Source organism: Dermacentor silvarum, unplaced genomic scaffold (genome assembly GCF_013339745.2).
Source record: "Dermacentor silvarum isolate Dsil-2018 unplaced genomic scaffold, BIME_Dsil_1.4 Seq405, whole genome shotgun sequence".
In the NCBI taxonomy this organism is placed as follows: domain Eukaryota; kingdom Metazoa; phylum Arthropoda; class Arachnida; order Ixodida; family Ixodidae; genus Dermacentor; species Dermacentor silvarum.
In genome coordinates, this window is record NW_023606183.1 from 38,080 (window position 1) to 65,228 (window position 27,149).

Consider the following 27,149-nt stretch of genomic DNA (forward strand, 5'->3'; position numbering starts at 1 on the left):
CTATTTCAGACGCTATTAGTGGCGAGAAGTTGGAGTGGTGCCCTCTCCCATGTGACGTCACGGCCAGGACGCCGCTCGCTCCGCTCGCTCGGCTGCCGCGCGCGCTCGTTCGCTTCGTGCATGCTCGGTGTATGGAGCACGCCAGGCGTACTTCGTGAATAATGTTTTGGCTACTTTCTGCTGTCACGCCTAAAGTGCAGTCTCTTTTTACAGCGTAAGCTATTATGGGCTCATTCCAATAGCCGGTTCTCGTCTCGATGATGCAGCCGCCGCCCCGTAACCGCTATCGCCGGAAATGCGAAAAAAGTACCCGCTCTCCGCCGGGATCGAGCCCAAGCCTGCTGCGTGGGAGTCGGATACTTTACCACTGAGCCACGCAAGCGCTTGCTATCAGGTGGAAGAAAATTCCCTTTAGACGCGCCCTATAGGCAGGCGCGCAGGCACAGATGACCCGAGCCTCCGCCAGTATGGTGGCGCCATCTAGTTAACGTGCCTGCAACCGCCGCGTGCGACAAGATGCGATTCAGACGAGGCGCGCAATCAACGCTATCCCGATGTTAGATGTGCGCCACGTATTCTGGGTACCTCTTCGGTACACGTTATGGCATCTCCTCGCAAGGTACAAACCGCTGCTGAAGAAGCGAATCGTAGAGCTACGTGCGCGGCTACAACCAGGCATCATCGGGCTCAGCAACTGCTGTGCAGAGAGCATTACAAGCCGCAGCTCACCGTCGACGCCGGCCGGACTATTCTGCTGATGCTGATATTTTCTAGGTGTCGTATACCTTTAAGAATAAAGCTTCGGCTTCTTGCCGGCCGCAGCCATGTGGTCTGCAGCCATGTGAAGCCATACTTCGCCCAAAACGATGCGCCGAGCAGCAGTGTCAGTTTCGCCAAGCAGATCAGTCAAAATGGTTTCCCAAGCAACAAGCAGCGCTAAATTGTTGAACTGAGTAGAGCGTGTAGTAGAGCACTGCACGGGCTCGGGCGCCCGGCCCGGCCCGTGGGCCGGGCCGGGCCGGGTAGAGCAGTTTTTTCACGGGCTCGGGCCGGGCTCGGGCACGGCGTGTGCTTTTTGACCCGGGCCTGGGCCGGGCTCGGGTTTTTTGACGCGGGCTCGGGCTTTCTGGTGGTGCGCATGTAACGTGCAGCGAGTTATTCTCGGGCGTCTCAACTCTGAAAAACATGTATTTTTCGGTCTCGGGCCGGGTTCGGGTCGGTTTGGAGTCGGGCTCAGGCCGGGCTCAGGCCTAAGGTAAAGGGGTGGCGGGCCGAGGCGGGCGGGTAACGTAGATTATTTGCGGGCCCGGGCGGGGCCCGGGTCTCGCCATAAAAGTTTTGATCGGGCTCGGGCGGGCCGCCCAATGTAAAAACGGGCCCGGGCCGGGCCCGGGCTGCATAAATCGGCCCGTGCAGTGCTCTAGCGTGTAGCACTGGAATAAGAATACATATAAGTCCATGCTTTTTCGTGTGTGTGTGTGTGGCAAACAGCTTAAAGCCTCAATTAGCTTTACTTAAAATTACCGCCACTTAATATTAACTGCTTAACGATGACTTAATTTTAAGAAGCAGTTCAAAAAGCAAACGGTACTGCAGAATCTATACTGATGTGTTTAGTCCTCGTGCTACCGCCGAACGTTTCTGCGAACGTTTCTGCAAATTCGATATTTTGACAATGAACAACTCGTCGTGAGAAAACAAGATTTAACGGGTTAAAATCTCACGTCTGCCCCTGAAGGAAGCCGCAAATAATCTGTGTGTAATTACTGAACGTGCAATGGAATTTGTTGTGAACTTTAATCTTAGCGCCAGCCTGGTTCGTCCGTCTCGGCGCGTGTGCTGTAATTATTCATACAAGTGATCTCTGAATTTTTCGAAAGGCGTAAAAGCTGACACCACATTTTTTAGGAGCTGCAGTCACTTGTGTACGTAGTATCGTATCATTCTGACAGACATGTGTGTCGTCTATTTTCTCGTCCTGTTTCTTGCGCTGTTAGTGTGCAGTGAATCTGTATCAAGAAGCTTAAGTTAATATGCTGCAGTACGTAGCGCAGCCGCGTAGGCCCACGGCTAACATTAAAATACCTTGTTAGGAGTACGTTTGTTTGTTTAATAACAAAATCGAGCACTAAAATTTTGTGTTCATAGCGACAAGTTTAAAGTAAGAAGCTACCGAAACTATCCGCTGATAGCATACCTGTGCTTCTACTTGCTTGAGCACATTATCTTAAAAGTGAGGCTGAAAACCCCAGATAACCAAAAACATATGCAACTGGAGCAGGCAATATGGTTCCATTCCTGGAAATGAAAGCCAGCATCCTAGTCTGTTAAGCTAGTCATGTACTTAACCTATATTAGACCAATGTTAGAATATGCTAACTGGAGCCATTTCAAACTAGGTTATTTGACCAAAATAAGAAAGTGCAAGGAAAGCGTCAAGGTACAGTCTAATCTGGTATTCCCGAACCGATTGTATTAGCAAAACTTTATGCCTCCCTGAGTTGCCTGCGTTAACTCAATGCTGGAAACAGGGGAAGCTGATTCTCTTTCTTGCTGTTGAAAAGCTGCTAGAATCTCAATAACAGACTACTTATGTTCTGAGAGAAAGTGAGGGGCACTAAAAATATCTATAAGCTTTTGTATGAGCTTTCACCTTGAACGAGAATGGAATAAAAATATTTACCGTTGCAAGCCTCAGAATCCAAACATTCTCAAAATTTTGAGGAGCCACATTAAATTTTGAGATATAGACAATAAAAACTGTGCCTAAGTATAAGTACACACTGAACACACCTGAGTGGTTGAGTGGCCAGCTGCGAATGCAAAAGCGTCCATAGCTGCTACCTCGAGGTAACTGCTAGGTTGCACGTGTGTTTCTCCTATAGCCCATGTACCTGGTAGGGGAATGGTTATACGTAGTCCTGTGCTTTTTCTTTTTTTTTCGATAGGTGGTGGCTAGATAATTCCGTCTGTTTATGTATTTATCATTTGTGTGCATCTTATGCGCAATGTGTTCATATCATGTTCTGATTGTTATACGTGCAGTGATGCAAGCATCTTTTTTTTAATATGTTGCACAGTCATTTATTCAAGTTTGTGGTGAAATGTACAAAATGTGGCCACCCAGTAATGGCCAGGACAGCAGGATTGGAAAAATATGATGCAGAGCCAATGCACTTGCTTGAATCGACATGAGGCGAAGCTTTCACGCAACGGTCAATTAAACTCTAGAAAACTAACTGCAGTGTGTACAGTTGTCCTTATTTCCCCCGATGCAACACGTAGTCATAGGCAATGTTTGCTTATTCACCGCACAGGTCACATAATGTAATGTACACATAGCACGGTGAACTCACTCAAATGTCGGCTCACTAAGACTTCGGACTAACCATGAGTCTGAGTTCGTTTGAGCCTGACTGAGTAGAATTTTGGTGAATACGAGTAATAGCAAGCTCGGTTGAGTAAACTTTTAGTGAATATTGTCATGTGATAGTCAGGGCAGGCTTATCTGAGTATAATTTTAGTGAATATAAGTCAGAGCAAGCTAACCTGAGTATAATTTTGGAGAATATGAGTCAAAGCATGCTCGGCAAGTAGATTTTTGGTAAGTATGACTCAGTGCAAGCTCGCCTGAGTAGACTTTTGATGAATATAAGTCAGAGCAAGCTTGGCTAAGTATATATTTGGTGAATATGACTCGGTGCAAGCTTACATGAGTAGAATCTTTGTGAATATTAGTCAGATCAAGCTTGGCCGAGTATAATTTTGGTGAATATGACTCTGAGCAAGCTCGACTGAGTAATGATGGGATATGGTTATACGAGTTTATGCAGTAATACATGCAATTGCAGACTCATTAGCAACATTGCCTCCTTCTTGATGGGCAATACCTACGCCTCGTGATGAGTCTGCACGCTTTATGAGCTGTGGACAAGCAAGACCCACCCACACTTGAAAAGATGCTATTATTCACACGAAGGAATGCAACCGGCTGACTTCACTGCACAATTTTGATCTGCTTTTGTTTAATGAGTGATCTACTGCTTATAAAACCAAGGTGTTTGCCTGCTTTTTGCATTATTGCATGTGTTTTACAGGAAGTAGAGACAGAGAAGCAAGAAAAGGCAAGGATGTTTATGGCGAAGTAGTTTCTTAGAGTACAGCGATATGTTACAACCAGCATAAACAAAAGTAATTCGATGCACTGAAGTAAGCGAAATGTCCAATTACCTTTTAATGAGAGGGTTAATACAGATGCAGTAAGGATACAAAGTCTACAACACACTGAACGTTTGTGTATTGTTTTTTTTTTCAGCAGGAAAATGATACATCAGAAAAATGAGAAAAAAACTGTTTAAATATTGCTTCGAAAACAAATTGGCCATACTGTTTATTCCCAGCAAAGCGTTAAATATGCTATTGTAGAACATTCATTACGATATATAGTTTGCACCTTCGCTTTGCAAGCTTGATAAGCAGTCGCGTCTAGCAGCGGAAGTAACAGAACTTTAAAATGAGATAATTAATTGGGGAAAATACGCATGAAAGCCCTAACAAACCGATTGCAACTAAACGGTCGCGCGTATAGCGTGACCTATTGACCATAGCATTTGTCCGTAGTTGCATATTCTTTAAATTGTTCCGCCCGTAAAAGCATACCGCGATAAAACTGTGGCATTTTCGTATATCGCGAGTTGTCTCCAGAACCAGAAAAATAGCACGACATCCGAAGGCCATGCATGCATGCTTCCCGTGAGGGACTCCTCGTAGTGTATTTACCAACTCGCAGCGCGTGTGAATAACGGAAAATCACGCAAAAGTACGTACTATCAGCACCCGAAGCCAACCTAAAAAACAGCGTGGCCAGATTAGCAACGTAGCGTGTCAACAAACCCATAGAAATCACGGAACCGAATCTGACCTACGAGTTTTAATCTGCACTGTTCGCGTATTGGTGCTGATGTTACGTACCGATTGCGCAATCCAAGGCTCCACTCAATTAGTTGCACTGTTCGAGGCTTGTTGAGCCAATATTTATAGACAAAAATGCATCTATAAACGTTGCGTTGAGCGACCACCGCCATTTTCCAAAACAGACCGCGAAATAGCTCTCGGCGCAATTTAGACGGAAAATCGCAGCGATTGCTGCGACGTTGCGACGCTGCGACCAACCGGTTGGTCGCAGCCGAAAATCGCAGAATCGGCCCTGCGACTGCGATTTTCGTCGCATGTGACGGAAATCGCACTTCCGGTGCGAAAATCGCGCTGCAAAATCGCACCATGTGAAACGGACTTAAAGCAAGCAACAAAATAATATTTCACTGTTGTGCATGTCATGCGTCCAGTTAAGTTATTCTGTCAATTTGATAAATAACACAAAACCTAAACACATTGATATGTGTTGCGGGGCGATATTTTTTTGCTTCGCATCTACTCACATATTAATGGCCACCATTTTTTTTTCCGAGACATCTCTGACCACCTGTTCTCGTACGTTATGGAAGCTCGCGACAGCGTGCGAAAAATACCCCATGACGCGCGTTCCAAATTACGGCGGACTCAAGCAGGGTGCAATCATTTGCGGCGGCGTCTTGTCCTGCATCCTTGTATCGTTGGTCATGCGGGTTCTTCTTAAACCGCATAATTTTTGACAACTATATCTTGTTCTCTTGAAAGGCACTTCAACCTTGTAGTGCAGAAAGGCTTCCGGGTCTTTAGAAATGTGGAAGTTATAATTACCACACCAGAAATGGTCACCTATAGGAGAACACTGACAGTAACGGTAAGAGAAATGCAATATATTGGTCAAGTCTGGTTTAGTGTAAATGACAAATTTACGTGCTCGGCAGTTTTGTACTCTCGCTTATAATCTACATTTAGCGCTCCAGTACTAGGTGTCCATAGTAGAGATCAGTGGCCCGCTCCGTTCGAACTCTACTCCGTAATTTCGGGCTTCCAATCAATTCATATTCCCATTCCATTTCATGGGTTTAAAAATGTGTAATGATTCAGGAATCATTGCAACTCCGGAGTTGCCACTCCATAACTCTAGTTAGTTTACTGTCTCTAGAGGATACGTTGAGCGAAAATTGTGGCCACCGCAAAGGCGCTACCATGTTGCTACCTCTTAATTTTGTAACACTAAAAATATTCAAAATGTGATGCGACAACAAGCATTTACACGCAGAACGTACGCTTAGAGACTGTGCAAAGTTTCTTCCGTATATTTTTCAGAAAGATCGGATGGAATGTGATAAAATTTTGATGAAAGATATGCAGCGCGTGAAAGGATGCGCTTGCAGGTGCCTGAACTAGATGGCGCCACCATTCTGAGGGAGGCTCGGGATCGCGTTGAATGCGCGTGTAGTCCGAGTCGCATGTCATCACCTGAGCCTGCGCGCCTGCACAGAGTAGCAACATGGCAATTTCAACATGGCGATTTCAGTGCTAGAGTTCGTTATATTAACTCTATGGGGCTTGACTAAATTTTTATCCTGCGCTTAAGGAGATTGCTCGCGCGCATCTATGAGTGTTTAACAGATACCGCATGAAACGCTACCAACGCTTGCTGCGCATATTATTCTTCAATATAGCCGTTCTGAATTAAAAGGACGGTTACTTCGGAAACGTGCCGTTTGTGGTGGCGACCACGGAGTAACGGGGGATACGTGGTAATTCGTCATCAATGACATACGTTTTGAGTCTCATAATGTTCTTCAGGAATTTGTAGCCATCTATCTATCTATCTATCTATCTATCTATCTATCTATCTATCTATCTATCTAGCCTCCTGGGTCGTGATGCCATCGTGGTGTTTATTCAACTGGACATACCGGGTGTTCAAAATGAAGCTTTATGGTTTTCTTAAAATTAGGCACTCGGAGGCACGTAAAGACCACCTGCGCAAATAACTTATGTGGCCAGGGGAGCACAAAGTGAGATGATAATTATCGCTGTCAGCAGCCCAATTAACTAAAATTGCATAATTAACTTTTAAATGCGAAGCATTTCTTGGCGAACATTTGCCACTTTGACAACATCTATCTAGCCACCTACGTCTTGGTGCTCTCATGGTCATTTCGTTAACTTGGTAGGTACCAAAATTGGCATGAATATCTTGACATGTATGAATATCGTGACGTGTGTGTCATGTAGGTCATGAAACAGGCCTACGTCTTGGTGCTCTCATGGCCGGTTCGTTAACTTGGTAGGTACCAAAATTGGCATAGTATGACAAGATTGTATGACGAACATAAACGATAGGTCATGACATGAATATCATGACATGTGTGTCATGTAGGTCATGAAACAGCCGCCTACGTCTTGGTGATCTCATAGTGGTTTCGATAGTGTGTATACAACTAGAATGGGTTCGGACATGGGTACTAACTCAAGGAAACACTAAAGGATTATGGTAGAAGTCATAGTCATGAGCATAATTCAGCGAGAATGACAATGACTCAGCAAAAAGATAACACTCAAAAACCACAGGAATGGGTTCCGACGTGGGCACTGAGTGAAGTAAATGCTAAGGGATGATGGGAGAAGTCATAGTCATGAGCATGACTCAGCAAAAATGGCAATGACTGAGCGAAAATGATTAACACTCAAAAACCACTGGAATGGGTTCGGATGTGGGCACTAAGTGAAGAAAACTGTGAGGACGCTTAAGCTTCCCTTTTAAGAGTGGAACGCGATAACATTCAAAGATATCTGGCTGCTTCTCACGGTTCCCAATGACTGCAGCTTAAGCAACCATAATGGTTACTGGCAAACACTGGCGGCGAACGCTATGCACATAGGCGAGCTTTCTGGTAGAAACGCAGCCTCTTGCGTGGGCCGATCCCAGAGATAGTGCACAACCGCGCGAAAAAATTACATCATTTTTTTCTGATTCCCGTGTTTGTTTCGCACTTTTAATATTTCAGTCTGAGTAGATTTAACATAAAAGGCATGCGCTGTGGGTGTTTTGTTTCATGACATTTGTTTGTGGATTGTCATTATCAAAATTTCGAGGAACAGCTTTGTCAAGAATATGAGACAAGGTATGAGCAACATTAGTGGTAGAATGGTGTGGCAATATAACCCGCATATACGGCAGGTCATATATGAATGCGTGGCATATGCATATACCAAAATATATTCGGAGGGCCTGCATGATTGGGGATGATTTTCCCCGCCACCCGCCGACATCGCACGCCGATTGCCGACGCCGGATTTTCTGCGACACGGGGCCCTTAACGCTTTCGCGTTAAAACCCTAAAGAATGATGATAGAAGTCATAGTCCTGAGCCTGACTCAGCAAAAATGACAATGACTCAAAAACCAGTCAAATGGGTTCTGACATAAATGATAGGTCATGATGGGTTCGGACATAAATGATAGGTCATGAATGTCATGGCCTCCATGTCATGTAGGTCATGAAAGAGCCGCCTACGTCTTGGTGCTCTCATGGTCGTTTCGTTAACATGGTAGGCTCCCCGCACACTGCTTCGCTTAACATCGATTCCCACAGGGCGCGGGATCTGCCGGCTTTTATTGCGATAGCAATTATATGGACACTCAAAAGCAGATTTCTGCCGTCGGCGTCGCCGTCGCCGTCGCCGTGAGGTTCCGTATGACATCAATGGAGATGAAATCGTGACCGCGCGCCGCCGAACGCTGTATGTGCGAGTGAAAGGGCGCGAGGGACGCGCTCTTTCACGGGAGTGAACGCACGGCGGAGAACAAACGCGCGTTCCACGCCGTGCTTGCTTAAGGGCTGCAGAAGTAGGCGTCTCTTTCCTCCTTTACAATCACCATATATGTGGAGCATCGCGCCTTCTTCCGATGCGCGAGAGGCCGTAGGGGAGGGAAGGAAGGGGGAGGGAAGGGAGGCGACGTTTAGCTGCGGCACCAAGTGCCTATTTATATCAGAGGCTCCGGCAACAGTCACCAACGCCGCACGCATTTTGAGCGAACGCGGGCAAAACGCCGACGGCGTCGACAACAGTTCTGCGCGTTGCCGGTGCTGCTGCATGTCCAAGTTTATACAGCTCATAAAGCTAATATCATTACTCCGTATAGCTCTCTACAAATTTGCTATCGCAATCGATGCTTCACCTTTCAGGTGAAACTGCGACAACTTTTTGTGGACCCCAGTAAGTGGGTATGTTTGTATTGAAAAGTCAGAGGCAGTCGTGTTTCTACACAGTATCAGTTGAAGAATTCTTCTAGCGTATCGGTGGTTCGAGTTATCAGACTCCAAATTTTAATTGTCGTTCGCATGATTACGCATGCAAGAGAGCATCGGCACAAAGCATCTCCCTGGTGTGACGCGGCTGTTGCGTGCGGCGTTTAGTCTGACAACGGGGCGGAGGCATAGGCAAAGTTCATAATTGTTGACCTTCCCCTCTCGGCTGGCGAAATAGAGATATGACAGCGCGATGTGCCGTACGCAGTACGCATGACACTGTTAAACGCGATAACAGGAGATAATTTTTCGGCACATTTTTTTACTACTTGATATCGCACCGGCACATCATCTTGTGAATGCGTTAGCTTCACTGTCATCTACTAGAGTGCTTCTGGAATAGCGGCGCCTCTGTACGGAAGGATAACCAAGAATATCCAGGTGGAGTCCCTTCGAGCTAATAAGGCTGCTTCTGGCGCGGCGAGGTATTCTACCGAAGAAAAAATAGACGTGGTGCTTGCAATGGCGGAGATTAATGGCAACGCTTCACTGGCAATGCGGCTGTACGTGGCTCGCCACCCACACCAACCCCTTTCCAACCAGGCCTACCTTCATAAACGTGTTTCGGCACTTTCGCACAACAGGGTAAATCCATCGTCCGAGACAGACCAGGACGACAATCATTGATGAAGACTTTGAAATCGACGTTGTCGCGTGCGTAACGTCGATGCCAGAACCCAGCATCCCACAGATTGCCGATCAGTGGGGTCGCTGCGTTGTAACAGTCGCAAATGTGCTAAGAAAGCATAAGTTCCATCTCTATCGTGTTTACCTTCAACAAGACCTAAGTGAGGCGGATTTTTAAACGCGGGTTGACCTCTGCAATTAGGGCCTGATCAAAACTCGAGACATCGAATGCAAGGGACAACGGCGGGCTGCGAGCATGCCATCAGTGACGTCATTCTCTCTGTCGCAGCCGATTGTGTGTGTAACTTTTATTCACGCTCGGAATTAACCCAGTGATAAACACCGGGGCCGCACGTTTCAGGTTGCCTGGTTAACCACTTCAGGGAGTGAAAGGACCGGCAATATTTTTTTTGACCGCATTGATTTTCGAATTATGATTTTTATAGTCTGTGTCACTGAATTAAGCTAATTTCTGTCTTAAATGCAACAAATTGCATTCATATAACATTTGAGCGGTTTTCTATTACGAACCTCTCTTTGTTTTACATTTATTTGGATAGGGAAATCGAAGTTGGCCTCGGGAGGTAAAGAGTGGACAGAGTCCTGTACATATGCCCGCGATTTGCAAGACGGTTGGATGACTGCAAAGCCACGTATACATTTTCTTCTAGTATAGTGTTAATAGGCATATTTAGCAAAGCGTTGCATGCTTACGGTCCGGTCCACCCACGCTTCAAGCGCACAGGCACTGTATAGCCCTGCTTTCATTTCGCATTTCTGATAAACGCATCTCTCCGATACGCGAGTGACACACAGTCTGCTTCGCTGTAAAACGACTCTGTGGACACATCGTCCCGCTCCACTCAATCGGCTCTGCAGCGGAATGAGGGTCATGTTCCGCTACTGGCACGAGCGTTGGAAACAGTCGCTCAGTGGAGAGAGAGAATAAACTTTTATTATCGAGGTTGAGTGAAGTTTTCTTTCCCAGCGGAGTGGGCTAGTGCGGCGTCTGTTTCGCCGCGACGCTATCAGACAATTCCGCCACCCGTATCTGGCCTTCTGGGTTGTAAGTTTTCGTCTTCATCTCCCACTCTTCTGGTGAAGAACTCTTTAGGCTCCGTGGAAACTAGCGTTTACACTGAACGGGACATGACGGCTCAGTGTAAACTAGTGTGACTCAGAGTCGCTCAGTGGAAACTCGGGGAAACCTCTGAGGCGACTCCGTGCGGATTGGTAGGGCGTACCTGTCTGAGGGGGAGCAGACCATAACCGTTCAGCTAAAGCTCTCTACGACGAAAAAAGCGTCGCATCAGTGCACTCACCAAGGTGTCCGCCTCGCTGAGCTCCTTCAAGCCGATGGCACATGCGCTGGGCCTGCGAGGGACGCCTCCGCCGGGGCTGAACAGTGTCAGAGCACACGTCTCATCGCTCCCGGACCGCGGGTCGGCGCAGGACGACGGCCTCTGGGCTGCGGCCCTCGGGTCGTCGGTCCCCTGGAGGCTGCGGGTTCGCGAGGCCGGTGGCGCCAAGGAGTAGACTCGGTGTTCGTACATCGCCGGTGTACACCTGATGCTCTTCTTCTTCTGCTTCTTCTCCTCGTGCGGCGCGTTCTATCAGCCTTCTTCAATCGAACGAAGCGTCATCATGGCGACGAAGGGGATGAAGTGTGGCTGAACATTTTCTGTGCCGTGTCGGCAATGTGACAATGTCTCTAGCCAAAGAAACTATAACAAAAAATAAATCATATACAAAAAGCTATGCAGCCGACAGAAATTGTATGCGCTCATGCCCACCGTTCCACCAAAACAAACCGGAACGTCAACAGTCATGTTTGCATCCCACACCTCTACTGTGCTCTTAACAGCGCGAGCGTCCCATGGACAACCAGCGCCTGCGACCGTATACATAAGCTCCATGACAACTTTTATTTTTACAGAAAAGCTGTATACCTCTCGTTGGTCGGAAAATTTCGTGGCGTAAACACAGAAGTCCATACCCCATACCAGCTGTGCGATAGCTTCGCCGAGCTGGGGGAGAGAGAGCTGAGAGAGAGTGAAAGCAGAGTATAAAAATAGCATCGCGCAGCATAGCGGATGCGAGTGGAGAGGAGGAGTGAAGGCATGTGGTAGTGGGAGCTGCTGCCGACGCCGATCGCGTTTCCCCGCGTTCGCGCCGAACGCGCCTGGTGTCCGTGACTGCAGCCGATGCCTCTGGCGGCGGCTCGACAGGTTTCGACCAGACAACTGGACACTAGTTGCTTCCGAAAGACTGAAGCGAGAGCTAGGGAAGCTGAAACCAAGCGTCGCAGAAGAGAACATCCCGAGTTCAGATTGAGGGAAGCCGAGAGTTCGCGGAGGCGAAGAAATGAAGATCCGGAGGCTGGCCAACGGCGCTGGTTGAATTTATTGCGATACTACGCAGAACATCGCGAAGAAATCCTGAGCGCCGGGAAACTAAGTGTGGGGTTTGCCACTACTTTACTAGGCTTTCCCCAGCTCCGCTGGTCTCTGGTGTTTGCCACGCATAATTTTTACATCGAAGCTGTATGCCTCTCGCTGGTCGGAAAATTTCGTGGCGTAAACACAAAACGTCAGGTTAACAATTGAAGGCAAACGACATATCTTTCTTTGCAATCAGGCATACAGTATTATACTTAGTGACGCGTCACCACGCTTTCATATATAAAAGGGAGACCCGTCTAGCAACTCATTTCGTTCATTCTAAGACTGCCATGGGTAAATTATACGGAAATTATTAACACCAGAAGAACAGGGTGAATACAATACTCGACCATGTGTTGTGTTTGATAAAGCTTCGCTGGAGATTTAAACGTTCGCAGGGCGGGATGGCGGCCAATTTCTTTTTTCGTACGAAAGTTTGTCCTGCCACTTAAAACATCCGTGAAAGCGCGTCTTTTACGTGTGCCTCATTATCCCTGCCCTGGTTGTCAAGATCGGTTGCCAAATATAGCTCAAATTTACATGCTCAATTGTATACAGTGCGAAAAATATTGTCGCAGTTTCACCCGAAAGGCGAAGCATCAATTGCGATAGCAAATTAGTAGTGAGCTAGCAGTTTTATCAGCTGTATAAATTGGACATGCAGCAGCACCAGCAACGCGCAGAACAGTTGTCGACGCCGTCGGCGTTTTACCCGCGTTCGCACCGAACGCGCACGGCGTTGGTGACTGTTGCCGGTGCCTTCGACGAGATCAGAATGGGACACTCGTCGAGCTGCGTCGGAAATCTTACCCACCTTCTCGTCTCGCAACGTTTTAGATGCGAAGCATCTTATGCTCGGGGCTATGTCACTCCCTCCCTCCCTACCTCCCTCCATCCATCCAACCACCGCGCGTCCACACCCCTACTGCGCATGCGCATCCTCCTCCCCCTCCTCTCCTCTCCTTGTCTCATATGCTCTCCTCTCGGCATTTCTCCTCTCCTCTCCGACGCTCCTCTCCTCTCCGGATTGCGCAACGAATGGCAACACCTGCGGCTCCGCGCGCGATAATGCGAAGCAGCTTAGGTTAGAGACGCGACGGTAGGCGCCCCAGAGGCACCGGCAACACTCACCAACGCCACGCGCGTTCGGTGCGAACGCGGGCAAAACGCCGATGACGTCGACAACAGTTCTGCGCGTTGCTGGTGCTGCTGCATGTCCAAGTTTATACAGCTCATAAAACTACCTTGAGTCGACCCCATGGCTGCTTCGCATACTACTCAGGGTTCCCCTACGGGAAGATGGTGTAATTTTTTTATAGAAATACGCATTTGGTGCCGCAGCTAAACGTCGCCTCCCCTCCCTCCCGTTTCCCCACGGCCTTTCGCGCGACGGAAAAAGTCGCGGTTGCTCTCTTTATATGGGGATTGTAAAGGAGGAAAGAGACGCTGCAGCCCTTCAAGGAGCGCGGCGCGGAACACGCGTTTGCTGTCCGACGTGCGTTCCCACCCCGTTAAAGCGCGCGACCCTCGCGCTTTTTCACTCGCACATACAGAGTCCGGAGCGCGGCGACGATTTCATCGCTGTTGACGTCATACGGAACCTCACGGCGACGACGACGCCGACGGCAGAAATCCGCTTTGGAGTGTCCATATAGTTGCTATCACAATAAAACAAAGTTGACAAAAGAGCGGACATCACAAGCACTGACTCACAACTGAAGTTTATTGCAAACCAAGTAATTGGTTCAAACTTGCGCAATTTCTAGAAACTGGCTCTGGAACGCCTGATTCATGAAGTTAAAAAGAGCCAGTGAAGTAGTCTTAGCGTGTATAGGAATTAAATGATCAGCCCACCGGCAATGCGACCGCATGCACTGGTGCTGTTTTACAGCGACAACTGTTAAGAATAAGCGTTTGCCTGGCACCGACCCAGATTTCTCTCTTCAAATACATGTAAAACGCAGACAATATTTTATGATACAATCCCTTCAACGATTTGAATTAAGTTTTGTTGAATAAGATAGCGAAAGTTGTATACTAGTGACTACAAACGCCGAAACTTTATTTGGGTCCCGGAGTTTTTTGAGAGAATTCCTGAAAAGTGACTGACTACAATATTCAAGTATGAAGTTTACAAATCCGTAACACCGCGTTAAAAACAGACCATCGCAGTTATGTAAACTGCATCGGTTAAAGCATCTAAAATGGGCAAACTTTAGATTTGAATTTAAAGCTTAGCTGCAATTTTTACGATATTTACGAGATTTTTTTTAAGTCCTGCTCAAAACTAGTGGTGTATGTAAAAGCATCGCATCAATTTTGTGCACTATAGATTTATAAATATATGGAGTTTACAGAATTGTGATATCTTCGTTTTGAGTTTAATTTATTATTTCGTTCTTCTCAGTTGTAAATTCAATGTTTATTGTTTCTTTTTCTTGTAGTTATAGGAATACGACTGCAAATTATGTCACACGCCGAACACCCTGCACACCACATGGTATGGGAGTGTGACCGAAACAGCTACACCGCCCTTTTCCCCACCCCTACACCGGAGCAGTGGGAGACCCAGCTAGCTCGCCAGCCTCAACCCTGCTGACCAGCCGGAGCTGGCAAACAGACCCAGGCGTATGGGGCCAGGTGACATGACTTCCTGGACTGAGGAGGCCACCTGAAAGGAAGGCGACCAAACAACCTCGACTGCTCTTAATAAAGTTCAATAATAATCATCATTCAAAATGTTTCTTGTAATAATTGATGGCATAAATTAATAATTTATTCGTTCAGTCACTTAGACATTTACTTTTTTATTTTAAATGCAATAAATTGATCAAATGTGGCTGACGAGAAAAAAAATGTGGTTGATCCCTCTTATATAGGAATCGGTATAGAACACGAAAGTGAAACGTGTCTTCACAGAAGTAGTGTAATGTTTATTGCACATTGATATATAATGTCTATTGGTGTTTTGTGGCTAAAGCGCCCTTAGGCGTTGATGCACCCACGCTGACGCCTGGTGGCACGTCTCCTCCATCACGACTACCAACGTCGATGACCATGAGCAACCGTCGTGCATATGGAAGCTGCACTACGCTGCACACGCTAGCACAACGCGAAAGACGAAGCACGTAACTGACACACTAATACAACGCGCAAGACAAAGCACGTAACTGAATCGTCACCGAGTCAAATCAGCGCGTACAGCGCGTCGTAATTGCAGCCTCCGCGATCAACTTCAGAAACATTTTCAGAGCTAATTGCGGAGGCCACGCTCCGCTGTGCTGAGTACGGTGAACGCCACCTAGGTGGCGTCGGTAGTGCTTCTTGATGCCAGCGTCCCTTCGAATGCTGGCATCGAGGCGTCGTAGTGCTGAGACCACCGAAGCGTTCACTGTCGGTGCGCGTTAGTGTCATAATGCAGTACTTCTCTTTTCTGCTCGTAGGCGGCGGCACCGCCCCGAGCAAGAGCGCGGGTACACGGAGGAGTGTTAGATATATAAGGCGCGTCTGTGTAGCTCTCTGCAAATGCGTTTGTGGCGCAATGGGTTAAACGCTCGGCGATATATCGTCGCGAACCGAGAGGTCGTGGGTTCGATTTCCAAATTTTGCATGTTTGTGGAACTTTTTCTTCTGGTTTTTTCTTTGTATTATGTTCGTGTACATTGTAAGCTGACGTATTTCCGTGACGGAAATACGTCAGTGAAGTCTTGGTGGACCCCGGCATAAAACACTTTCGTGTTAAAATTATTGTTTCGGTCCCATACGTATAAGCGTGCGAGATAAGCCGTTCCTGTCCGGGAAAGAACATGCCTCATGGCGCTCCTTCTCCCCGGCGGGGGATCGAAAGCGTATCGAGGCGCCCTACGATGGATGGATGACCTGTATCAAAGCGCTCCCAATTCCCGACGCTCACTGCAAAAAAGCTCCTTGCAGCATAACCCCACCTCCCTCTCCAATCCCATCAAAAAAAAAAAAGATAAGAAAAAAGAAGGTGGTTCAGCAAATATAACTGAAATTGTATCGTTAATGAGAGGAACGTGTTTTCAGTCTAGATGGAAACATACATGAAAGCGTTCGGTGGTATAAATTGCTGTATATTCAACAGTGCTCAGGAAGTATAGTGCGAAATGAGGCCAGCATTTATTAATAGCCTATGAAGTCGTTATGTCGCGCCCAGCGCAGCCACCGTCGCACTATATGTATACCGCAATACACCAGGGAAGTTCCCCTGTATAGATGGTGGTATGAGCGATGGTGCAACTTTTCCTTCCAAGGAGTAACAAATGAATTAATCAAGTGTTACACGCCTCTAAAACGTGAATGCGAAAGCCTGTCGCCGCACCAACTGGTAGTGGGCCAGTGCCATCAGTGGCTTCGCATAGGGAGGGGCAGTGTGGGAACGCTGGCATGATGAGCGGCATCGAAGCCTGCTGGGGAAGAAGACGACGACGAACGCGCGAGCAGTGGCACGAGCACGTCTATGTGACCACGCGACTTATTTTTTTACTTACAGAAGCATCGACACGGGTATGGTATGATAAACTTTATTCAGGTCCTGAAGATCAATGCTTAGGATGACGCAGGCGGCTCCCACGTCGGGACAGTAAGGTTTAACCAATTACCGCCGTGCCGCGGGCCTTCTGATTGGCCTGTACTTGATCTAAAAGAACTCCACTGTGAAGCACTCGCCGCCTCCAGTCTCTTTCCTTGTCGCAGTCTGTGAAAGCCGCAGGACATTGCCAACTCATATGATCCCGTGTATTGACGCCATTACACTTCTCGCAATTGATTGGTACCTCTCTTTCTGTATATAGTTTGTTAATAAAGTTTGGACTCGGATAAGTTCTTGTCTGTAGCAATCTCAGAGTCACCGCTTGAGCTATCGACACGGGTCTTTTTTTTAAGGCTGTTTGAAGGTCATTGTTCGATGAGGCATATAAGGTTTTCGCCTTAATAAATGGCACACACTGCCTCTGCCGGACCGCTCCAGTTCAAGGTATCCGGCATTGCTGCTGAGCACGAGGTCGCGGGATCGAATCCCGGCCACGGCGGCCGCATTTCGATGGGGGCGAAATGCGAAAACACCCGTGTACTTAGATTTAGGTGCACGTTAAAGAACCCCAGGTGGTCTAAATTTCCGGAGTCCCCCACTACGGCGTGCCTCATAATCAGAACTGGTTTTGGCACGTAAAACCCCATAATTAAATTAATTAATTAATTGCTTAAATGTACAGGCATATGGAACATGTTCTTGCAGGTGGCTCTGGTATGCAGACCCCTTGGGCGACAGCTTTCACCAGCGCATCTGGAATAGGCATCACTCAGAATTTCGGGATCACTAACACTGTAGCTGAGTTTGTCAGTGCAAAGTACTGGCCGCATTTCGATGGGGGCGAAATGCGAAAACACCCGTGTACTTAGATTAAGGTGCACGTTAAAGAACCCCAGGTGGTTCAAATTATTCCCGAGTCCCCCACTAAGGTGTGCCTCATAATCATATTGTGGTTTTGGCACGTAAAACACCTTGAGTTTGAGTTTATCAGTGCAGGAGGCTGCCCGCTACATATGTAACAAACTCTATATACTTCAATGAGCTATTGCGTGATTCTCGTGAATATTTTGTGAGTACTACGCAGGGGCCTTTCCAGCTGATGAATGGTACTGAGTAAGAAAAGCGCTTGGCCCACTGGTTTATGATAAAAAGGCGAAGCATGCATTGGCTGTGATAGCAATGTTAACCGTTGCGCTTCAACGCGGCGGCGACCTGCGCGGATGCGCCGACATTACTTGCACCCTTACATACTTTAACAGGCCATGTAGGGCTTGCAATGACATTGCACAGGCAGCCCGTAAAGAGCCATGCTAGTAAAATTACATCACTTTCAAGTTTGAGCGCTAATATTGATTTCCACATTTATTATTGAATAGTCTTAATGGATTTAGGATAAAATCCATGCGCTGTTAATGTTATGTTTCATGGCATTTGTTTGCATGCTGTCATTCTCAAAACATTACGGGGGAGGCTTAGGACTTTCAGAGAATGTGAAGGCGAAAGCCTAGTTGGACCCATAGCGATGTGGAATGAAGTTCTGAGCTCACGCGGCGACGTATGCAAGGCGAGCGAGCGTGCTGCCGTCATTTCCAGAACGTTCTACGGGCGCCATGCACCGCTGACATTTCCCTCCTTCTCCCCAGCGCCGCTGTTGGCCTTTCCCTCAACGAGCGCGAGGGGCAGTACAGGAACGGTAGCACAGAATTGCATTAGCCAACGTTAGCGCTGGCCCCATTACTCCTTTCCAGATTCCACGCACCGCCTGATATTTACTGTAGCCCCAAAGTCGGCTATGTTGCATTATTACTGCATTCCGCTTCCCCTTTATTTTATGATGCTCGGCATCGGAGCCAACTGTGAATGAAGACGAACGCGCGAGGCAAGCGCGAGGTTCGAGGCGAGCTCGCTCACTTTTGAACCGAAAGCTTCATTACGCTACCTCCGAAGTCAAACCACAGGAGAGCATTAAGGCGCGTTTTGTCCATCGGCACGCGGGTGAGCGGCGTCAGACGCCGGGTGCGTCGGAGCGCATTGGCCGCGCGTCCTCTTACCTTGGCGGCGCCAGTACGTCGAACCATCGGTCGAACTATAGCCGCTGTTGTTCTCGCCAACGTGACCTAACGTGTTAGCGCGTTCGCACTCTGTCGGACTATACTTAGGCCTTTATGGAGCCCTGAAAGGAGACAATGCCGCTGTTGCCCGAGTAGAGTTGGGCCCGGCTGCGAGTTGCAACCAAGTCTCACTACTTTACTGATCACCGCGGTGTCTTCAAAGGCATAAAAGAAAACGATGAATAAACACTGTATTCATTGCAAACATATCTGTATATCATTGCGAAACCACACCTCGGCCACAGCTCGACAATGGGCCTAGCCAGGGCAGTGAAGCTTTCGCTATCAACCGGAGTTAACCATAGCAATTTTTTCTATACATCACAACGACCCTGAAACATAGAGATTTAAGGCTTTCCCGTTAAACATCTGAGGAATATTCAGTCAAGAACGTAAGACCCGGTTTGAGCAACCTTAAAAAATGAAATTCTAGGGTTTAACCTGTCAAAATCACGATAATATTATGAGGCACACCGCAAGAGCCTCAGGAACAACTTTCAACACCTGAGGTTCCTTAACATAATCCCAATGCGCGATACACAAGCGTTTTTTGCAATTTTCGCACTTTTTGCATCGAAATGCGGCTGCTGCAGCCGGTATTTGATGCCGCGCCCTCGCGTTTAGCAGTGCATTACCAAAGCCACTACGTACTCGCCGTGGTGACTTAGCGGCTATGGTGTTGAGCGGCTCAGCACAAGGTCGCGGGATCAAATCCCGGCAGTGGCAGCCTCATTTCGATGGGGGCAAAACGCGAGAACACCCGTGTCCCGTGCATTGGAGGTACGTTAAACATCCCCTGGTGGTCAAAGTTATTCCGGAGTCCCCCACTACAGCGTGCCTGATAATCATATCGTAGTTTTGGCCCGTAAAACCCAGAATTCAATTCAATTGAATGCAAGCCACCATGCCACCCACGGCAGGTTTTAGCAACCTTGCGGCAGAATGGCACCGCATCTACCTTGCATATATGGCTTGCATAAATATATAGCATACATATACTATAAATATACGCGAAGCGTCATGGCAACGCGGATGGCAAAAATTCGCCTTGAGTGTCCATATAATTGTTATCGCAATAATATAGCGCTGCTTGCTGAGCCCTGTCGCTCTCGGCACATTAACTAAAGTGCATTCCAGGACGCAACAGCATAACTGTCAACGAGCAGACTGACGCAGATGCGAATATAGTACACAATAACGACAACGTTTGAACAATTAACATTCTCATCACTATGACGTAATTACCTCGTTGTTCGGTACAATTAAGATATCTGTGTAACATCTGTGAAATTACCGCAACCACCGGTGAGAGCGCCTTTTTAGACGACGCTGAATAGCGCTTCTGGTTTTCATTTGGCTCCGTACCGTAAAGACGAGGAAACAGTATACTTCCTCGGCTACGCTTTGGTGTTGCCTGAACTTACGGATACTTCACACCAATAGACGTGCGCGCAGAAAACTCTGACGGCTGCACCTGCCCCGCCATATACTGAAACACTATCTCGTATACTTTGCGTGTTTCCTTTGTATGCCTCCGAGCAGAAGGCACAACCTGCTACCGTTGACCACCTGAGCTCCCGTCCCTTTCTTGAGCGGAGGATTTTGGGTGATAGGCGAAACATCGACCACGCCAAATGTGCCATTAAATCGTGTTTCTTTAGATGCGTAAGCAATTCTATGCTTACCCAACCAGGAAACGAATCCATCCGTCACGCAAGATGATCGCTTTCAAGATAGAGCCCGCACCAGCCAGCGAGCTACTTTCGTGCTGCCCGTAAGTTCAAGGCGAACGCAGCGGTGAGTACACAGCGCTCTCGAAGCTCTCAGCGCACTCCGCACCCTTTTGGAACACCAGCTGATGATTTCTCCAGCAATGCTCCCGTAAGATCCACCAGTTGTACAGCTATCGATGAATGGTGTGACTTTAAACTCGAAATTAAAGAAAGATTAAGGTGTCTGACAACGATTCCTTGTTTAGAAAGGAACGAGCAGAGCTATATGAGACGAGGAGAAGCGAGACGTGGAAAGCACCAACGGGTGTTTAGATTCAGGAAAGCATAGAATAGCATAGCATCAAAATCCGCCACTCCTCTGTCTGTTTATAAAAACTGATAAAAACAGATTCATTGATTGATTGATGACGAGATCGACACGACACCGTGATGGCGACAGCGGCTTAACGAGAAGAGCGGCGTACCCAGCAAACCAACTTTAAGCTTTCGAAGTTAAAAAAAAAAGAAGAATAAGAAAAAAACGCCAGGATAAAACTTCGGGGATGAAAAGTGAGCGCCACTTTGCTGCCTCGCAATCGATGCGTTGTTGGTCCACATGCTTCGCGGCATTCAGAATGACGTCACCAGCTTGCCCTCGACGACATATCATGGTACAAGCGTAGTCGAGTGCTCGAGCATCGTCTCTCTTTAATTGACCTAACCGCCAGAGCCTTCTTACTCTAACAAAAAAAAAATGCGTTAGTTTTGTCAAGTCAACGTAAACGACATTGACAAATGGACTTGTTGCTGGGCAAGTTGGTACGATTTACTTTACATTCTTTTTAACCGCGCCAACAGCAAACACCCGTTCGAGAGCTCTTACAAGCACTCTACATAATAAAGAAAGCGTGTGCCTGTGTTAGCCAACACGTCAGTCTCCTTGCATCTTACAAATATAGTCTTTTTTTTTTTTTTTACGCGGACGCCTTATGAACATAGCAAGTAGCAAAGAAAAACATGACACGATGTTAATACGGTCGATGTATTGCACATGCGCAAAAAGAATTCGTTCCTCTGACGCCTCCTCTCCATTAAAAATTGGTAGTGACGCTCGTGTGTGTCATGTTCTCTGGGGAATGTCCACTTTTCTAGCAGTTAAAAAGAATTCACAGTAAAGAGGCTCGAAATGTCTTGCAGATCATATTGACTTAGTCCTATTTTATTCTACAAGTATTTAAAATTTCGTGAGAACACTTGTTTGTATGTTTTAAGAAACTGCTACTTTTCGCAGGATACACCTTCAATGTCGGTCAAGTTCTTACTCGAACCATGTTCTTCTCACATACGCCGCATACTGCGAGCGGGAGAAGTCCAGGAAAGCTGCAAGCCTTTCGTAAAGAAAACACTCCCGCCAATATATGAACTACTTGCTTTGAGACGAGAAACGCTACGCTGCTGTCCCTTCCGTCCTTTCAGTGGAACTCAGTGGCCACCCCCGTCCCCCGCGTAAATAGACTCTGCTACTGCTCCTGCCGACTTCTTTGATTAAGAGATCCAACATTCAAGTGTGACAGCGGCCGCTGCGCTGTCAGTCTGTCGCAGTTTTCTCCACTTTTCCCGTCTTTGCTTTCCAGTTTCTCACTTATTTCCCACCCGCCTCTCTTCCTGTCTCTCTATCTCTTTACTTTTTTTTTTAAATATCCCCTCGCTGTCAACCTTCCCAGCCCCTAGAACTTTTCTTCTCCCCCACTTTTTTTTTCGGTTTTTTGAACATCACCGACTCTCTTACTTTCCTCCCATTCACCCTTTAACGCCACAGCAGTAACTGGTTGGGTCCCCGCTTCGTCGCCTCGTCTTCGACTCCCGTTTTCGCTCAACGCACCGTACCGCTGCTTAATGCGTTTTCCATTATCCCATATTCCCCGCTCAATTAGCGCAGTTCATTCGCCCCGTCTCAACTCCACTATACAGTGGGACGTGGAGCATGGTGTCTCCTCCGGAATCAGGAGCGTTCTAGGTGCTGTGGTCTCATAGCGCCATGCCACTATGGGCGAGTCTTTTTTTTTTTTTTTTTTTTTTTTACAAGCACAACTGTGTAAGATCTGACCATACCAAAATCCCGCATGCGTAACTCAAGCAACGATCAAAAAGAAAAGGAAAGAAGCAAGTATCAAAAAAGCACTATGAACTTGCAAACATGGCTCCTTGTTTAGTTTTCTTTACTATCTTGTTATTGTTCTTGTTGTATTCAATTGCAAAATTTTCGTACTTGTGACTTGTCTTTGCGTATGCAGCACTTCTAGACATGTTCTTCTCGGTTTCTTTTTCTTCATTTTTTCCTGAGTTTTCTTGCATTTTGAAATTGCCGGCACCTTTCTATTTTTTCCCCTACATCTAAAGCAATGAACGAAATCGCTGTTAAAGAACCTGACGTACGCGTTCAGCCAGTTTGTTATCGAATGAGCAAAATAACTCTGAATTATGGGCGCAAAGAGTGACCGAAGGCTCTGTGTCTATACCTCCTAAAATCTATATTTCATTCACTAATTTTCTCTCAATAAAAATGGAAACGACTAATGTGAAATCCACTACGGGCACCTTGAAAGAGCCTAAAATTATTATTTTTTTCTTTTTTTTCTTACATTTTTAGGACCTCTTTTATCATTTCAATCACCTCCCTTTTAAACTAGCAAGTCGTGCCTGTATCAGGGCTGCCATCTACAACTTAAATCGACATCTGTCCTTCTGTGTCTCGCTCACCGAAGTTAATTTAAATATTGGACAGTCCGGCAGCGTAGAACGACTGCCACGAGACAGTCGCACTGAGCTGGAGCATAAGTCAATACGAATAATAGCTTAACATATCTGAAACATTGCAATGACACAGAACACTGAATAAGAAGGTAAAGAGGCGAACTCTGAAGCCGAATACCGCGTCGGAAGTTCACAAAATCTAATATTTCTTCCGATGCCAGCGGTGAGCGATCAGCACCAGCCAGAATATTGTTCAGTAAAGAAACTAAACAGTAGCCACAACCAGTGCTGTACACTAAAAACCAGCAAAGAAAATGAATAAAAAGAAGAAAGAAATGTCAGCGAGCCGCGTTACCCGACGAGCTCCCCAATCGAGCCTGTGCCAGCGAGGAGAAAGGGGACGAGAGAGCCGACCCGCTTCGGCGGCGCCGAAAAAGAAAGCCGTCACCGGCGTCGTCGGCACCCATCGACGGAACAATCGTCAACAACACGCACCGGGGGTCTCAAGTGGCCCCGGGGGGCCGCTTCCGAATTGCCCAATAATTGTCGTCTCCTCTCTTTGGAAAGCGGCACCCCTCTGAGTGCACCTCCAGCCCCACCTCTCGGTACCCTTCCCCCCCCCCCCTCCCCCCCGCACCACAGCTCAGGGTGCAAACGGTACGAGAAAGTCGTTTCTTCCGCCCTACGTTCCTTCAGTCCCGAAACCACACTAATTGGTTTCTTTTAGACGGGACCTTGAGGGGACAAAAAAAAAAGAAAAGAAAGAAAGCTGCCACGCAGTTTTATCTTTTTTCACCCTGTCCCCAGCGTCTCCCGACCAGCGCGACGGCGACGGTCTAGTTCGGCGGGAGCAGCGCCTCGCAGGAGTCGCACAGGGAGACGCCGCTCGTGTGGTCCTTCGCTGCAAAACCCTCCTTGGCTCCGCCCTTTCTCATTGACGTTTGTGCAAGCCTTGTTCGCGATCTGTGGCATCTTTCAAAAATGTTCCACAATTTCTTCTTCTTTTTTCGCTGCCTCCTCCTCTTTTACGGTTTTTCTGCGCCTCTGCTTCCCTTGGTCTGCGTCACGATGCTATGCTCCCGTTCCCACGTAGTCGCCTTGTACTGCACACAGGCCCTTGTTAGGGTTTGAGGTTTTGTGAGGGCCCGCGGCGGGCGTCCAAGCTGCGGCTATCCCCGAAGGTCCAGCCGGCTGGACGGAGACAGAGCGTGTCTCCAGGAGTGGGCGCTTCTTTCGTTCCGCTCGACGGACATGTCTCCGTGCACGTGGCGTCTCGGAGCGACTTCTGAGTTGGGCACACTTTGAGATCAATTGTTACGCGACTGATGCGGCTTTTCCTCGCATCGTTCAGTCGCGAGCAATTTGTCTTGCGTAACCGCCTTCAAGCTGGATTCTCAGAACCTGCGGAAAGCGGCCAATGATCGAGGAGATAAAAAGTGAAACACAGCACGGGTGACCTGTTAACACGTGTGTTTACTTGCGCAGCCATAAGCGGTGTTTTTTTTTGTAATAATTGATGACGTTTGACGTGTCAAAATAACAGTTCTTTGTAAGAGCAGCATCGTAGTGTGTGGTCTCTGATTAATCTCGACCACATGTAGTTCTTTATTCCTGGTGATCTGAAACTGAAATGCACAGGAGTCCCCTGCCCAGAATGTGCACCGGAATTTTCGTACACGAGCGGTTTGGCAATTTGCACCCATCGGTATGCGGCTGGCTCTGTAGGGAATCAAATCAGCGACTATGTGTTCAGCAGAAAATTCCAAAACATTTTTAGCGGTCTGTAAGAAGTCTGCAATTCGTTTGATGTGCGCTTAAATATTGCCCTCAGACAACACCCTGTTTTTCATTCCGTTATTGACGTCCACAGAACATCCATCCGACAAAGATGTCAAATATGCTGCCTACAGTTCTATTATTCATATATACTGTCCCTCGATATGCTCATTCGCGGTCGCAATAATCCGTCTTTGTTGCGCACCGCTACTACAATATCTTAATATAAGTGAAAGAAATATCTTAAAATGCGTTGTAGCCAGAAAACCAAAGACATTCAAATATATCAACGTGAAGTATGTTCTACACTTAAAAAAGAAAAAAAATGAGCCGGCTTCCTGATTTATTGTTGAGTTGTGCCAAACTTAGCGCAGCAGCCGAGTTGTGATTACCGCTGTAGTCAACGGTTTCGGATCACTTCCGGCCACTGGTTGTCCGTTAACGCGCAGCGCACAAAATCGTTAGAGTCTCTTTTGCATTTCTTTTTTTTTTACACTTTACCCCATTGAATTGTGGCCATCTAGGTCAGAAAGCAAACCCGAGACCTCGTGCTCAACACAGTAGCCTTTTTAGGCAGTCAGCCACTTACGTCTGTACACGTATAACTTTTTATACATACTCGTAATAATGAAACCTGCACAGACCTTGCTTTCTTTTTTTAACAGCGAAGTTGTTTAAGCCAGCCGTAATTTGGGGTTTGAGTTCGTATCAAGAAACTATCAAAAAATACAAAAGATAAACTTTCCTGCCGAGGCGGGATTCGAACCCGCGTACCCGCAGTCCCTAGGCGAGCGTCGTAACCAGTTCTGATTATGAGGCACGCCGTAGTGGAGGGCTCCGGAATAATTTGGAACAACGGCGGTTAATCGTCAACGTGAATTATATAGCTTTTTGCACGGAATAGGATGGAGTCGGTCGACACAAGTCAAGCGGTGGTTGAAGAATACCGGGAGAGGCCTTCGTTCGGCAAAGAGGACATAAACGATGATGATCATGAGTGATTATGTTTGCGCAAAAAATAGTATGCAGACATTTATGCTTTACCTCAGGGGCGTCGATGAGAATCGCGGCTGCATTCGGATGGGGGCGAAATGCAGAAATGCTCGTATGTACTTTGATTTAGGTGCACGTCAAAGCACCCCAGGGGACGGTATAGTTTATCTGTTGCCGCCCACTACGGCGTCCGCCGGATCCAATGTGTTAACGCTGGGCGTTAAACTTTACAATTTGATTTGACATTGATTTCTTACGAAAAGTAACCAGGAGCTTAGTTTAACAATGTGCAATTTAGTAAAGTCCATAATGAATAATTAACACCAAATATGCAAGAAGATTGGAAAAGGCAGTGCGTGTTCCTATTCCCGTAGTCTTAATTCTTCTTGTCTTGTCCTCAGTACTCCTGTTTTATTCTACCATGTACAGCCTTTGTCAAAAGAATGCGGGCTACTCCGTATAAATGCCGTTCGGCTCTGTGGTGCGGTTTCCATGGCTCTCTTGACATACCAGACCTCTGGATGGTGAGAACCCGGGCACTTTCATAACCAAAGGCGCAGGAAGTAATGGCATACCAAGGCCTCGCGGTCACAGCCAAAGTATCCCGTGAATATTTGACAAAGGCTGTACATCTCAAGTATGTGAAAAGAGAAGCTGGGCTTTTTAGAAGAAAACAGCAGCTATATGTCTACGTATAGTTGTCAATACGAGTGTCAGCGCGAAGTAAATTACAGGTGTCAGGCACGAAAAAAAAAAAAACTGTAAATTTACCAACCAGCCAAATTGTTTAGAGTGCTGACAGTGACCCAACTATTTCTACACAGGGCGTGTTTGTGCAGAAAGTTGTTCTTTTTCACATCGTTTCCTCCTTAATATTTATGTACAGCAAATGTATATTACAATAAATAAAAAGGTGATTTGGTGTCGCTTCTGGATAGCAACACATCAACG

At 47.1% G+C, this 27,149-nt stretch overlaps 1 protein-coding gene across 1 annotated transcript in view; it reads right to left on the bottom strand.

Annotated features, from left to right (window-relative positions):
* The window catches only part of LOC119435056 (sodium/nucleoside cotransporter 2), a gene marked incomplete at its 3' end in the record, with an annotated part of 35,115 nt that extends 23,703 nt beyond the window's left edge, over positions 1-11,412 (bottom strand). Inside the window, exon 1 of the mRNA XM_037702026.1 lies at positions 11,182-11,412. Within this exon, the coding sequence (XP_037557954.1) occupies positions 11,182-11,412 (231 nt within the window). The remainder of the gene's footprint in view (positions 1-11,181) is intronic.
* Between the last annotated feature and the right edge of the window lie 15,737 nt (positions 11,413-27,149).